We start from the raw sequence: 16,857 nt of genomic DNA on the forward strand, positions 1-16,857 counted from the left end.
AAAGCATCCACGAGGCTTTCTATCGTTTGGAAATCACCCTTGTTCCCAGACAGCAAATCAACCATTTTTATATTAATTATATTATTTTTTACAACGTCTGCAGATGTTGAATCGATGTAAAAATGGTTGAATTGTTGTCTGGATGTAATTGACGCATTCTCTCTGCACAAACAATGCAGGTGTGGTTGCTGTGATTGCTGTAACCATAGCAACCACACGTACATTGTTTGAATAGAGAGAATGCGTCAAATAGATCCCACCAACCGATAGCCAGTATAGGATGATTTTCAAACGACTCAAAGCCTCGTGGGATGATTTGAAAGTCGTCTAGATATGAGCGCTCTCGTATGAAATCAAACCTCATAAAAAAGAATGGCCATTGCGTCCATACCACTTTGTTTGTGGGAGTGAACGGTAATTCCTCTACAGAACATACCTAAATAATAAATTACTTTCTACTGTAAATGGTGGTTTGAAATTAAACAAAAAATGAGCAAAGCTGATACCTTGATTACAAGAAACATAAATTGTATAATGTATAGTCCTCAGAGTCATCCTTACATTTCTTTAAATTAAACGTTATTTTTTTCATTACTTTGATTTCTTATGGAAGTCTTAAACTAATTAAAGCAGAGGAGAAACGATTTGCTGTAACTTGTGAACATTCACATTCTGCCAAACCTGTGTTTCCCGAAGTAGGTTCAATGATGGTGTACCCAGGCTTGATTCTTCCCTCTTTCTCTGCATCTTCCATCATCCGCAGTCCGATTCTGTCTTTCACAGATCCACCAGCGTTGAAAAACTCACATTTTGCCACTGCAACATGAAAACGTTGAAACAACTACAATCAATGCATCAAACAACGTGAAGTTATGAAGTATTTCGATTACAAAGCTTTGAATTTAAATTGTCTAAAACTGCAAACACGGCTGATCTAGGTCAGAAAATCGCACTTTTTTGATTGATCAGTCCTTTTTGCATTGATGCAACGCCTGCACACGTTGAATCAATCTGCAATAAGATTGATGTGTGGGCTTGGGCATGGTTGATTGATTTCAGACTACCAGTAAGCGGGCAACAAACATAGATCAAACCTCTGCATAAAAATCTCTTAGCTAGCGAAATCCGCACTTTTACATTGTTTGCAGACGTTGAATCAACGTAACGGTAAAATAGCAGAATCTTGCGGGCACGGACATCGCCCAGACAGCAAAATCCATCATTTTTAGATTGATTTAACATCTGCAGACGTTGAATCGATATAAAAATGAAAGATTCTGCTGTCTGGGCCTAGGGCTCCATAGCAGCTTACGAAGTTGACATTTCAATCCATATTCTTTCTCCAGTCTGCTGAGCCGCACCAAAGGAGTGTCACCAATCGCTTCAAGAATTGAAGAAAAAGTTCCCTTGCGATTTCGTTCCCTGTTAATACATGGCCATTTGATCAAACCATACAATACATCTTACGGGTTAAATCAATCAACATGTATTACATGTCGCTCAGTGAAAATAGAACAGGTTTTACTGTAGTTTGAAAATCATCAAAACCTATTCTGCGTCCGCAGCGCACTATCTAAAAACTAAATCATCAAGCTTAGTATTAAAGATAAAATGAGTTCATTTTTTTTTTTTTGTAATGGTGAGGACAACTATTTTGTAGTAACCTTTGGGGCAAAGGAAACTACTGTATAAGTAAATAAACTAAGTCTTCAAATTTCAGATTGTCCTTTGATACTGCAATCTACGACACAAAAAAATCTTTCAAGTAACAAAATTGTATAAACCATAATCCGGTACTGTGTTTGCATCTGGATTTTGAACATACGCTTCCAGAAACATCTGGAACTAGCAAAGTCTACAAAAAAATAGTTCTCTTTCACGCGCTCATTGCACGAACGAAACGAAAGAAAGGATATGCATCGCGAAAAGCTGTTTTTTTGGGAAGAGGGTTATTTCGAAAAAGTTCAGAATAAAACTTATCCAGTTGCCACTCCACAATCACTCTATCGAAGATACAATAGGCTACATGATTGTAATGATAGTACTATGCGACAAGAAAATATTTCCAATTTGATGAAATGACACGGCATTCCATTACAAAGTCACGGTACACGACATCTTGGGCGAGACCAACTTGGTGACGAGCTAAGTGGGCGACGAGTCAAGTGGGCGACGAGCCAAGTGAGTGACGGTAGCAAAAGCTAAGCCGTTCGGAACGGTGGTGACATATATAATTTATTTAAAACAATGAAAACTATCAATACTACAAAAAAGTGCTCAATGCTAAGCAAAAAAGCAAAGCAGAGCAAATTAAATCAAATATAGTTATTACTATCTGAAGCCTTTACAAATTGTTTCACCTAACGGATCATCAGAAGGTCTTATTCAAATAGAATCTATTTGAATAAGACCTTCTGATGATCCGTTAGGTGAAACAATTTGTAAAGGCTTCAGATAGTAATAACTATATTTGATATAATTTATTTAGTTGCTTTGCGGCGTCACGGTTTATCGTGAAGCTTAAAACTCCTTAACCGTTATCGAAACTTGCCAGTCGCAATACCCATGCTGATGCTGATGATGCATGAAACATTTTCGGTATAAGCGACAGGCAGCAGAATCATCCAGCAACCACTGCGAAGTTCTGATTCCATGTGACTTCAAGCCTTAAAATGTAATGACTAGGGCCAGTAAAAGTCATTAAAAGTCATATTTTTTTGGTGGTGCAGAAAGTTGTCAAACCAATAACAGTGAAACAACGACGTTACAACGGGGTCAATTTAAGAAGTTATAAAGTCATATTTCCTGTTTAAAATCATAAAATATGACTTTTCATTTTTACTTTAAAATACAAAGATTGAACCCTAGTAACTTCGTGAATGCAATTTAAACAGCTCCTGTATACATTGAAATTTGATAATTTGTGGAAGAGAGGCAATGAGAGTTCTCACGCTGAGTTTCACGAAGCATTGGAAGCAACATTTTCATTATTTTTTGTAGCCTGGTTTATAGCGCTTGCTGTTTGATGTTAATTTGCTTTGTGACATCATGTTGACATTCTTTTGCAACACACAATCCAGTCTCTGAATATTATAAACACTTGCGGTAGGTCACTAGGTCAGCCAGTGCTGAGATCTTAACTACTAAGTAGCTGGTTTGGTAGGTACTGTACATTAGACATTTGGATTTTTGTAGTGATTTTCAAGCGAAACAGAAGTTTTTTGTTAGTTGTTCGAGTGTGTTACTGTTCAAAATACATCTAAAACCTGTTCGTGTTTTCTCTGACTCAATAGTGACTCAGAACTTTCTGCCATATTTCGTACCGAAGTTTTTTCCGACTTGTTTGTTAAAGTAGTTGAGTATAGTCGACAACTACGAGTACTACGACTACGAGTATAGTCGACTACGAGTATACGAGTATACTACGAGTATACTCGACTACGAGTATAGTCGACAACTACGACTTGCCTTGCATGTTTTATACCAAGTATTCAGGTCATTTCAATTTGTGAGCACGCTTCTTCAGAATGTCGTCGTCGTGACCTACAGATACATAGGTCACCAATCGAATGATTGTCCGCAATGGGTGAAATGAAGCAAAGTGTGACAGATGCATGCGATCAAAACAAAGACAAGTGTCTGCAATTCCAAGCCATAATCTTATGTGGTAAACATTGTACTGCAAACAACCAATTTTTGCACAACTGGGCTTCGTTACCCAGACAGCAAATCAGTTGTTTTTTACATTAATTCAACGTCTGCAGACGTCCATGTAAAAAACTATAGATTTGTTGTTTGGGTTAAAACAGAAGAGCAGACAAAAGGAATAATCACACTTCCCAATAAAGTGTGAAACAAACATTGAAGCACCAACATTTTGGATAGAAAAAACGCAGTTCGTATTGCAATGATAAATCTAAACAACTCTTGAAAAATCTTTTGGTGATCTGCTTTGTTAAGTCAACATGTCAAACAAGTCTGTAAAACGAAAAGATCTGGCTTTAGCTGAAAGAGTGATTGTAATCAAAGAGTTAGAGAGGAAAACGCCGCAGAGAGTTGTGCAGCAAAATTTGATGTGTCACAGGCGTAAATTTCCCGGACATAGAAGGCAAGGGAAAAGCTCTTGAACAATATCGACAAAACTCGCCTTAAGCAAGTAAAAGTTGTGTTTTATTTCCAGCAAACACAACTTCTTCTGTCCAGCCTTTAGACCAAGGTATCATCAAGAATTTCAAACATCATTATGGACGGAGTATGTTGTAAAAACTTTCGTTCACCATCGATGCTGATGAAAACGCTACAGCCACCAACATAGCAGTTAGCACGCGCAATTAGTGTTCTAGAGTCTAGACCAGTGGTTCCCAACCTTTTTGATCTTGCGGCACCCTATCAAAGAGATAAATAGTTCGCGGCACCCTGGCAAAACTGGATCAATTTTATGAGGTTTCTGTATTTCAAATAACTGTATGAAATAACACAGAATGAGTTGTACAGTAGCCTATAGCGTGCGTAAATAAATGTATTTATTCAAAAGTTAGTGTGAAATTTGGGCTTGACTTCTTGCACAAAGTCCCTTAATATCTGGGGGCACATTCGATAAAGCCACCCGCATTTCTTCCTCGATATAAGCAGTGGTTCTAGTTTATTAGTTTTTATGTTCGTTAATACGGAAAATCCACTCTCACATAAGTAGGACGTGAAAAACTGCAGCAAAAGCACAATAGCTTTCTTTCCAACGCAAGGATATTCATTTTGAATTTTTATCCAGAACTCGTCAAAAGGCATCTGCTTGTACATAAGCTTAAAATTTCCATCGTCACAAATTTCAATTAATTATTCTTTTTCTTTAAGATTCAAAACAATATGAGAGTCCAGTAAAAATGTATTTCGTACCCATGCGTAATTTTCCGTGGACAAACTGGGAAAATACTTCTCAATTTTTTCTTCCAATGATTTTAGGTGCTGAGTTATTTATGAGACAACTTCTTTGTTTTTCATTTCAGAGAAATGTGGAAGCATGTCAAAGTTTCTGTTCTCCACTTTTAAGGACCACATTTGCAATTTTTCTTGCAGTGCTTTCATTTTATCGGTTGAAGTTAAGAGAGTTTCATTTTTGCCCTGCAATTTCGCATTCACGTTACTTAAATGGTCGACGATATCTACTAAATACGCTAATTTGGAGACCCAATTGTAATTGCAAAGCAATTCACAAAATTCCTCTAGCTTTTCAAGGCTGAAAAATAAGAGCATTTCATCCTTCAACTCACACACATACTCGTGACAATGCTTTTCCATGCGACAACCATCTTACTTAGAACAGCAACGAGTCAAAATCTCTTTCACGCTGTTTTTCCTGGGTAAGAAAACAAACGCTTGCCGCGGATTATCTACTTACCGCCAGCGACTTCCCCACTGAGCAATTCTCCAGAAAGGAGCAGGGAATAACTGCGAGACGCGAAACTTAATACGCACTGAAACTTGACTAGAAATAAATAAATTCCGCACTTAACGGGTTAAAGTTAATATAAAGAATGGACCGCAGTATTGCGATATCTCAATATCTTGCGGCACCCTTGAGCATTGCAATTGGCACCCCAGGGTGCCGCGGCACCCCGGTTGGGAATCACTGGTCTAGACCATATAAATCGTATGTGCGCGGAAAATCCAATGTCTCACAGAGACTTGCTATTAACTTACGCTTACAAGGTTGTATGTGAAAGTAACAATTAAACTTTAATGGACAGGATCCACCACAGACTATGTGGGACTACTCAAGAGGCATAAGTCATAATTTCAAGTTGGGTGATACTTTTTAATCCGAATGCTCTAGTCTAGACGCTGCGTAGGCGCATCAGCAGATTACAGAACACATTGTGACTGACAGTCATTACTAGGGCCATTTTTTTATGACTTAAAAGTTGAAAAATATGACTTTATTTTTAGATATTATCAAATAAATTTAGGCTAATCTCCGTAGTTAATGATTCGTATGTAACTTTTTACATGTATTTTGAACAATAACACACTCGAACAACTAATAAAAAAATTCTGTTTCGCTTGAAAATCACTACAAAAATTCAAATGTCTAATCCAGGGATGTCCAACCAGTGGCCCGCCTGAGATTTTTGTGCGGCCCGCTAATCATTTTCACTCCAAGGAGTATTTTGAACTTTGAATCTTAGCCTAATTAAAATGTTCCGGTCAGTTTTAGGGGCGTAGTAATAGTATAGTATGGAAGCAACATGGTTATATATAAGTCCGATTATATCTAAAGTTCAATGGCTCAGTACTCAGTAGAGCAGCCACCTTAAAAACATTTCAATAATTGTTACCCGAAATTTATAAACCAGTTCATGGAAAAAAAGAAACAAAATGTGAACTTGATAAAAAAGGAAGAATGTTTGAAGGATTTGTCTTTCTTAGTTGACATCACAGAAACGCTAGCTGAGCTCAATTCGCATTTGCAAGGGAAAGGTCAGTTGTGTACGTAGTTCAATGTTCGAGCGAATAAGTAGCTTTACCAGGAAATTAAAAATTTTCATAGCACAACTGAAAGCTGGCGCAATTGTATATTTTCGTAGTCTATCTGAAAGAGCTCAAAGACTGTTCTGTAAACTATGAAAAGTATGTTAAAATATATGTGAATTACTGTTTTGCTTGCAGAATTGAAAATTTGCTTGAAGAATTTACAGTAAGATTTTCTGACTTCCAAAACATTGAAATTGAATTAAAATTATTCAGTGACCCAGTTTCATTTCAATGTGATAAAGCTCCACCCGAATTCCAACTTGAACTGATTGAACTGTTAAGTCGAGAAAGTTTGAAAACTTTCCACAGAGAACACACTCTTCCTTTATTTTATAAAGAATTACATTCATGTAATGAATTTAATAAATTAGTTAGTTTGTCCAGAAAATTATTGTGCATGTAGGGCAGCAATAAGCAGAATATATTGTTGCGAGCAGTTATTTTCACCCATGAAAAACATAAAAAACTGCAGAAAGAAGTAGCTTGACCGACAAACACTTAGCAAACATCCTAAGAATTAAGACAACGTCCTTTAATGCAAATGTTGATAACATTTTAAGCTTCACGATAAACCGTGACGCCGCAAAGCAACTAGATAAAATATATGTCACCACCGTTCCGAACGACTAAACTTTTGCTACCTTCGCCCACATGGTTCGTCGCCCACTTGGTCTCGCCCAAGTGGGGTTCGCCCAATTGGTCTCGCCCATATGTCGTGTACCAACAAAGCAATTACTTTCTTAGAACCTTTAGTAGAAGTTCCGATCAAGTTACAAACGATCACTGCTTACGGTCTGTAAACGGTGTGTGGGTTTTTTTGAGATTCAAAGTTTTTCAAGTCCCAGGTGCACTTTGGTGGGATATCAGGGCGGATCCAAGACGATGCATCCCCTTTACCCTGCAAAAACAATTTAAAAGTCGATAAAATATCAACATTTTTGCTTCACATTAGCATGAAAATGGTACAATATTGGGTGGTGATCAAAGTTACATACTGATATCAGCAATCAGACCTTGAATGGTGGACTGGCAGTTATGATTAGTACAGCAGAATCCACTCAATAAATCCACAAATAAAATCCACCAACGACCCGCGTAATACAGTCAATTTAATGTTTTTAAATATCACCGCAGGAAACTCAAAAAGGTTAAACAGGCTGTGCATGAACAGCAAGCCAAGCCTAGTCTTCTGTTGCTTTAGTTTGATCAAATGTTATTTTTAGTTGAGAGAACGATGCGTACAGTTACGCTTATTCCACAATATCGTTTCTTTTGCATTCCGACAAGAAAAAAAAAAAATGAATTGAAATTTAGCGAAAAATAAAAAGCGAATAAATTTATTTTTGAACTATTTAATTAAAATGTTTGTTTACATAAAATTGACATGTATCCTGCGTCGCCGTCTGTACGCAAACTTAGAATATATTCAAATTCTCTAAACAGAAGGCGTCGTTGGATTTTCAAAAAATCTCTGAAAAGGGCTTTAAAGGGGCAGACAACCCCATTTTCAAATGCAAATTGAGAGTTGAAATACATAAAGGGGATATTCAAAAACACGTTGCACTTGTTTTTATGAAAAAATACTCATTTGTTCTCACGCAATCTTAAAACAAAGTTTTGGTTTTGTAATTCGAACACACACTGCACGAACTGTTGTCGAAATAAAAAATTTTCTCGGGTGACGTCATAAGAGTACTGCTGGACAAATATTTTGCTTGTTTGAGGTGTGGCATGCGTTTGCAGCAGTCGATAAGATTATTCCAAGTTACAATTGAAGTTCAGATTTAGTTTATTGTAGCCTTGGTGCTAGCTTACATCATTTTACAGACTACACTAAACTTTTTATTGGACGTTTAACCTAAACATTTTGGGCTAGACCTTGCAGTGTTTGCATAGTTTTGATGGTATTTAACAGCAAGAGGTTCAGACAGTCAAAGGTTGCAGAGATTTGCATTTATTTTTTACTTCATGATTAGTCAGTGCTGCATCCTGTGCTGTATGCACGATGGGCCTACCTACCTACCAGTCTTAGTATTTACTCATGTATTTCAATTTGTGATTGTGTATTGGCTAGACATGTAGGCCTATACTGGTGTCTCAATATGCATTCTTCCCCAGTGCTGTGTGAGTAAACCAAGCTAAACCTGTTACAATTTGGTACTCATCATGCCAAATCGGTGTGTTGTACCGTATATAACTGTTTATCTGACAGTTCTAGGCTACTGATAAAATTTCTTTGTTCCATTTTCCATAAAATCGTACCATAAAAAAGAAATGGAACAAGTCTGTAAACACCACAAGAGTGTGGCCAGGATCAACAGAGTCCAGCACAATATGGCGACTCCATTTCAAGGAAACAGATTTTTAAAATCTTTTTCAATTTGACATGGGTCATGCCACACGTCTCAATTGAAACTTTAATGCATGCCCTTCAATTTTTCCAAACAAAAACATTTCAACAACTTTGCAACCGTTGGATTCAAAGTCCAGTAGAGAGACAACTCCACAACAAAATTCCACTTTATCCATGCGACCGGCTGCTAGGAAGCGGCAAGTTCTTGAGGTAATTTTAAGCTAACAATTATATTACTACATGTTTGTTATAAAGTACCGCACATAAGTAGCGAAGTAGCATTCTTGAGAAATTGTTTTCCATAAGTTTACAATATGTATGCTGCCTGCTGGTATAGTGATTCCCAGCTACATGCACTTTTAGAACGTCCCATGTATAATTCACCAAGTTCATTAACAAAAAATGTTCCTTCATATATACATTGTTGTTTTCTTTTTCAGTTACTGGCTAGAAATGCACCCAAATTCGTACCCTGAACAATTCCTACCCCCAATTCGTACACTGAAAAGATCGAGAGAAATTTAAAAAAAAAAGCCGAAGTCATGCCAAACAGAAATGGTTACTTGTGATGCTGTAACACAATATGACGTATTAGATTTTCGTGCTTGTTCATCAAAAGGATGCCAAGCTGCCTTGAAGCCAATGAGTGCGGCGAAAGGTAAGAAACTTTGACTCTATAATATAACATATTATGAAATAACAGTAGTGTACATTTTAATAGCTTTGGAAAGAGAAGTGATGCCAAATAATACTGTAAAAGTTGCTTTGCTTGATTTGGAATATGTTTATTGCAGCAGTGCAGCAACTCAGGCTAATGCCCTGGTATATTAACACAATCTGTAGATGTGACCTGCAACTTGCAAGAAAGAAAATGAATTCCACCAGATTACCTTACTTCCACTTCCAAAAAAGCAGGAATGGCTTTGCAAGACATATCTTTTGAAGATAATGAAATGCACTATCCAAATTTCTCAATAAATACATTTTCGGAGGTGTCTACCAATGAACGTAGTGAAAAGCAGGGGTAAGTTTGTAAAATTCCAAAATAAAACTTCGTTCCTAAACTTTTCATCAAATTTTCCTATAATTTAAGTGATGATCCACTGGGATGCACGGTGTGACAAAACATTTTAAATAAAGTAAACAATATCACACCAAATCAGAAGAATCGGTTTATTTAAATACAGAGCTTTCGCCACACAAGTGTGGCTTCATCAGTATAAACTTATTCAAATAGAAGTTTGTAAACAATGATATATCTGTTATAGATATTTTATGAATGCTTCCTGATGTATGGAAACGCACACATACTGTAAACGGAAGTGCTCAATCTTTTCTTTAAAATAGTGTCATTGATAAGAATTTTTAATATGTCATTGAGCAGAACATTGTACTTCAACAATTGGAAGGTGATGGTATTGACCTCATGTTAGCAGGAGATGGAAGGGTAGATTCTCCTGGACATTGTGGGAAGCACGGCACATACACGATCATGGACACAAGATTGAATAAAATAGTGGATTTGCAACTTCTTCAGGTATGGACTTCAGCCAGTACATTTTATACTTTAGCTAGCAAATCCAGCTTCTTTTACATGACTCATTGAAAAGCCAGTGTGTCTTATAACAAATTTACGTTTATTTTACGTATGTTTGTACGTTATAGTTTCTCTGCTCGGCGCGCTTTCCATTGATTGTTTTCTCTGCAAGCCCATTTTCATAAGAGCTTTTCTTGCTGTGTTCAGTAAAAGGGACTTTTGTTACTTTAAGTTCTGATCGTGTGAGACTGATTTAATTGGTTCGTTTTATATTGTTGGCTTGTGTTTTGCAGATGTACTTCGTCTCTTACTTCATTTAAACCTAATAAATGGTCGTTTCAGTGTGAACATACCCAAATAACAAATCAGTCGCTTTTTACATTGATTCAACGTCTGCAGACGTTGAACCAATGTAAAAAAGCGACTGATTTGCTATTATGTGTACTTTACTCAAAACTGCTCGTAAACAGGCCAACTTCGCCCAGAAAGCAACAATGTAATGATGATTTATTGATGCTAAGCTATTTTACTGAAAACAATTTCACTGAAACAAATTCACTGAAACAATACAAGTTGTATTTGGCTGTACAGTGTACAATGTACATGCTTCCCATTGCCAAGTCAAGAAAAATTTACGGCCATGGCCGTCTCCCATCAAATCGGTACATAGGCTACAACACTCGCGGCCATTTAAAAAGTATAGCTTTGGTAGAGAGGTACTTTTTAAAAACCATAGACAGACAAAAGTTGTTTTAAAAGTTTGTTTGTTTAAAAAGTTGTTTTGAATTTGAAGGAGTTACCGTAATAAGAGTAAATGTAACCAAAAGTTGTTTTTACAGACGTTATAGGCACATTGCCTATAGACAGTTTGTTCGCTGGATCTGGGGTTACCTTGGACGTTCAATCCCGTGTGCCTCTGCCGTCATGCGTCGTTTCTGCAATTAGGTCGAAATTTTCAAATCAAGATAGCGGCGAATATGTTGGATTTAAATATCCTGATTTGAAATAAAAAGTCAGAATTCAAAATCTGCTTTGAAAAAAGCTTTTCCGTGTGCACAGAGAGAGTGAATTTTGTACATGTACTTGTACAGACAGTACAGTAAGCTATACTAGAATCTAGTTCTTTACAAACTAATATGGTACTTGTCGAAAGGTAGTTACTTTCAGTGTTCATTTTATCAACTACTAAGCCGCTTACAATCGACATAAATACATGTAGTTCATTGTATTTGTTGGAAACGACACTACGAACACTTGCTTACAATGCATCTTGCGCGAACATAAGATCGGCTAGTACTCTTATGACGTCACACGTGATTATCGCACGGTTCAGTGAGCACGCGTCGCTCTGAAACTAAGGGCTAACTAAAACGGCCCTACAAAGGAAACGCAATGAAATTAAGGGAAAATTTCAACGACAACTACTTATTATACATGTCTAGAGCACTTACAAACAAAAAAATCGAAAAGTATGGTTTGGGGTTTACTGCCCCTTTAACCGAAAAAGGCTGTCTCCGAATCGGATTCTATGAAACGGGCCATTCCGGTTGATCACCCTAATTTGTCCAATCAGTTGATTAATTCTTCCTTCTCGGCACAGTTTTGATTTTCATTTTTCGGTGATTGTTTGGTTATAAAGATGGTCTCTTTTAAAGGGTAACTGTACACATCGTTCTCTCATTGGCAATGATCTTAAAATTAAACTGATTGTGTTCCGAAAGCTTATCAAAAACTGCTGTTACCACAACGAACCCGCACCATTAGGCTGAAACAGATCATTTTATCCATGCTTGTGGGATAGGCTATGTTAAGAAGATTCTTCTGTAGCCTATTAACTAAAAATAACATTTGATCAAACTAAAGCAACAGAAGACTAGGCTTGGTTTGCTGTTAATGCACAGCCTGTTTAACCTTTTTGAGTTTCATTAACATTGGGAAATCGGCTGTAGCTGAGCTAAATGAAAAGACCTTGCAAAGCAAGTCAATAGTTTATACAGATGCACATTTTTCCTCAGTGCCGTTAACGGATTAATGCTCGGAGTTTGACCCGAACCAGATTTTGCTGGATAAAGACCCGAATATTGCCTCGTGCTTACTGTTCTTGAAAACTCTGAAATATTACTTTTTCAGGAAGTTAAATCCTTATAAACAAGTTTATAACTGACAATACCCTTAACTTAACTTGTGATGTACACAGGTAGAGTCTGCTACTATTCGGCGAGTCCGATTCGGAGAGTTCCCTATTCGGAGACAGCCTTTTTCGGAGAGTTCCCTATTCGGAGATTTTTTGAATTTTTTTTTTAAAATTATTAGTAGCCTAGTTATTACTAATTTTAAAAATTAATTATTTAAAAATTATAGGTTTACTCTAAACTGCCACTTAGGTTTTAACTTCATCTTTTATGGCAAACGCTATCAGGCAACTGTCTTTGTCTTTTGGCTTAAGCAACTGTCTTTGTCTTGTCTTTTTTTAGTTGACACGTTTTCGCTGAGACTTTGTCTCATTAACCCCTATTGTTAATCATGAAAACTGTTGTTTTGATGTAAAACACATATTTTGAACGAACCCAGACAACAAAATTCGTCATTTTTAATTAATTCGAACGTCTGCAGACATTGAATCAATGTAAAAATGACGGATTTTGCCGTCTGGGAAGGCACTCAAAGGTAAACGCTGGATAAAATGCAAGAATGCAAAAGAAACGATATTGTGGAATAAATACAAAATTCTCTAAATAAACAGAAGAATCGGACATACATCTCTCTGTTATCATTTTTAATGTAAAAAATCCTTTTTGTGGTCCCTTTGTCTGGAACAAATAAAAACTGTGCTGTTGAAATTTCCGATTGTAGTTTTGGTCTCAATCTCATCATCATGATTCGGGGTAAGATGTTTGTTAAGTGATTTACAAGGCTAATTGTTCTGTGGAGTGAGCATTCTGTTGCTCCGGTTTTCTTTGGTAAAGTTATGAATATGGAATGTACCATATCACTAGGGTCTTTCCGGTGTCATAAATATGATTTAAGATCTCAGTGGTTAGGTCTAAACCTCACTCATCTAAAGCTTCGATAATTTCAACTATAAAAGAAACGATATTGTGGAATATCCTAGTATGCGTATCCAAGTCAGCTAAAGCATAAGCGTAGCCAGGGGGGGCGAAAGGGGCCATGGCCCCCCCCAAATTTTCCAAGTTTGGATTCCGAAGTTGAGCCCTTTGTTGAAAATATAATCAAATTTGTAGAAATTTATAACGTTTTCCAAGACATCTGGCTATTAACACCCCAAGGACTTGTTTTAGACACACAGAAAGACACCAATAAATTTTGCAAATCGTAAATCGCGCAAAATTTACTGGATTTACGTTTCTTTTAACTAATTTGTGGAAGCAATTTCAGAATGTAATTTCAGATGTTGCCCGTTCGTGTGTAAGAGCTACCTTTAATAAGTTAATAGCTGTTTATCTGCTAATAAATTTCATACAAATATTACCCTAAAAGTGTTTCCAGAAAGCGCTATAATCCAATATTCAAGTGTAATTTTGCAAAAAATTTCCGGGGGGCATGCCCCCGGACCTCCCTAGAAAACGCGTGCCTTCGGCACGCTTTAACCCCCACCAGTTTCATTGCTTCCCCTTGCTCAAGCCACCAGGATACGCTACTGCACATCAGGTGCACATACGTGCATACGCCACTGCACATAAATCAAACACTTTGTCGTTCTCTTCAATTCATCAAATATTTGGCCCCCCAAATTTTTTTCCTGGCTACGCCACTGAGCTAAAGTACTCTTTTCTACACGATTTCAACGTTTAGCGACGCTAAAACGATGTAGAAACGGCATTTCTGCTGGTCGGGATAACTAGGCTACGGTATTTCGACGTTTAGCGACGTTAAAACGAATTGGCCACACATTTGGTTATCTGTTACTACAATGTAAAAATGAACTGTTAGGCTAACTGGGTTCTTGGAACAAATTTTTGCTGGTAGGGATAACTAGGCTACGGTACCCGATAATTTCCTTTTAATCCAAGCTGTAGGCCACACATTTGTTGATCCAAACTACCGGTAATCATTTTAACTATTCAAAAGTACTAACCTATTAGACATAAACATGATTTTCTTTTGTAACATCTTCTTTTTTTTTATTTTCCCTTCATATCTTAAATTTTTCTGAAGGTGTTGCGGCCGTGCCAAATTTCTTTCAACGCAATCACTTACTTCGATCACAAGCACGTTTTAACGTTCGCGTTTTGTCGCTTCTACCTTTTTCTCGACCTTTGCTATGTTGACGTGTATTGTTTTTGATATGATGGTCACAAATAAAAACAACTCAACTGAACTGACATGACGAATTTTCATTTAATTGTTCAAACATTTTATTTCTATTTTCTCTGCACGATTTCAACGTTTAGCGACGTTAAAGCGATGTAAAAACGGCAATGATAAATAGGCTACGATACCCGATAATTTTCTATTTTTTTCTATACGATTTCAACGTTTAGCGACGTTAAAACGATGTAAAAACGGCAATGATAATTAGGCTACGGCACCCGATAATTTTCAAAAAAAAAATTCAAAAAATCTCCGAATAGGGAACTCTCCGAAAAAGGCTGTCTCCGAATAGGGAACTCTCCGAATCAGACTCGCCGAAACGGGCCATTCCGACACAGGTATATGTTTTAGCCTATGAAATAAGTTTCCAGCATCAAACAAATCTAATATTTGCCTAATCAAAATCTAGCAATAGAAAATTCTTATAGCACACAAATATCACAACAGTCAACAAAATGTGTGGTGGTAAAATTATTGAGTATTTGGAACAAACGGCATACCAACCAAGCAATCAAACTTATTTTGCATGTTCTGCAATATTCACACAAATTTAACTCTTGCAAAGTTTATTTCTGAATCCAGTATTATATTGGGTGGGGTAAAAACTGACAATACCTTAATTTTTTCAAAAATCATAAAAGCAATGATTGTCAAATCGGCACGCATCATAACTACAAAATTTAACACTTTTTTTTCAAAAAATTGTGGTATTTTACATAAAAAACAGATGAGCATTCGCCATTGATACTTTTAAAAAAACGTGGTGCTGAAAGTAATTCATGATTCCAATCACAGATTCAATTGAAAAATAAATTTATGTGAGAGCCGAATTCATTGGAAACACTGTTTACAAGGAAAAATTGTTACCCAAGTTCATCAGGAGGTATTTCTCACCATTTTAGACTGATTTTAGTGCTCATTCTTTAAAGACAGCAGTATTTTCCTGCAAATTTTCAATGAAAGTGAGTCCCAAATAGTACAATCCATTGGATTGTTTTGCACCATTCTGTGCAAATTACTTTTGGTACAGCATTTTTCAGATGGTAGTTTTAAAAACTATTGCATTTGTTTGTTTTTCCACATAAAACATTGATATTTTCATGGAAGTGTTAAACTCCCCAGTTATCATGTGTAGCAAAGTTGGGAATGGGAACTTTATATGTTTTCAAATTTCCAAAGTGCTCTCATTTTGTTTTTACCAGTCTGATACATTTTAACACTTAAAATTAATGAGAATATTTAACTCTTGGACAGGACAATGGAGCAATAGAGCCTGTAAAATGTTAATGTGCTGATAGCAGGTGGAAAAACAAATGCACATCACTTTTAAAATTAGCATCCAAAAACTTTTGAAATATTTATAAAATATGGTAAATATTTATAAATACAAAAAAAAAACCCAATCCCCTGCTTTGATAACTGCATGCAAACAAACTGCAACTTTACTCATGACAACATATTATGATTCATTCATAAACTCAGTGACAAGAAATCTAATCTGCTTTCAAATGCAGACTCAAGATACGCAAATGGGCGAAAAGACAATTTCACAATAATGTTTAAAAAAATATCAATGCAAAAACCATAGCCTACTCACATATTACTTTACAAACTCATAAGAATGTAATCTAAATGTAAAAAATACTCACGTTTTCTGCATGTGGGCATGTTTGTTGGCTCATTGTAATGGATTTTACAAGTTGATATATTTCTTTAAAAATTAACAAGCAACTTGGATAGTAAATCAATGATGTGAATAGTCTGTATTGTATGCTATATGAACATGTAAAAAAATATATATTGAATTAATTAATTAAATCAAATATAATTATTACTATCTGAATCCTTAACAGCCTGTTTCACTTATATGGATCATCAGAAGTTCTTATTCAAATAGAATCAATTATGAATTAATTTATGATACTGTATAGTCTACGAACAAATTTGCAGCCATTTTTTTAAGGACTTTCGAAAATCTTTTTGTTACAGTTACCGGTACTCTTTTTTTATTAGAAATATATTTTCATCGCAGCGGCTATTCTTACCATAGGCTATATGCACCTACTCAGTAATCACACAAGCTTGACAGAGAGAGAGAGAGAGAGAA

At 36.3% G+C, this 16,857-nt stretch overlaps 1 protein-coding gene and 1 long non-coding RNA gene across 2 annotated transcripts in view; one reads left to right on the forward strand and one right to left on the reverse strand.

Moving 5' to 3' along the window:
• The window catches only part of LOC145780859 (cystathionine beta-synthase-like), a 37,110-nt gene extending 20,591 nt beyond the window's left edge, over positions 1 to 16,519 (reverse strand). Inside the window, exons 1-4 of the mRNA XM_082592508.1 lie at positions 16,400 to 16,519; positions 7,320 to 7,426; positions 1,313 to 1,422; positions 682 to 816 (exon numbers count right to left, since the gene is read on the reverse strand). Of these exons, the coding sequence (XP_082448634.1) occupies positions 682 to 816; positions 1,313 to 1,422; positions 7,320 to 7,426; positions 16,400 to 16,432 (385 nt within the window). The 5' untranslated portion in view covers positions 16,433 to 16,519. The remainder of the gene's footprint in view (positions 1 to 681; positions 817 to 1,312; positions 1,423 to 7,319; positions 7,427 to 16,399) is intronic.
• On the forward strand, positions 8,824 to 9,782 carry LOC145780725 (uncharacterized). The gene is made up of 3 exons (XR_014290668.1): positions 8,824 to 9,091; positions 9,322 to 9,539; positions 9,725 to 9,782. It is a non-coding gene; the product is annotated as an uncharacterized LOC145780725 (long non-coding RNA).
• Positions 16,520 to 16,857: the final 338 nt, after the last annotated feature.

This window comes from Aplidium turbinatum, chromosome 12 (assembly GCF_918807975.1).
Source record: "Aplidium turbinatum chromosome 12, kaAplTurb1.1, whole genome shotgun sequence".
NCBI classification, from domain to species: Eukaryota; Metazoa; Chordata; class Ascidiacea; order Aplousobranchia; family Polyclinidae; genus Aplidium; species Aplidium turbinatum.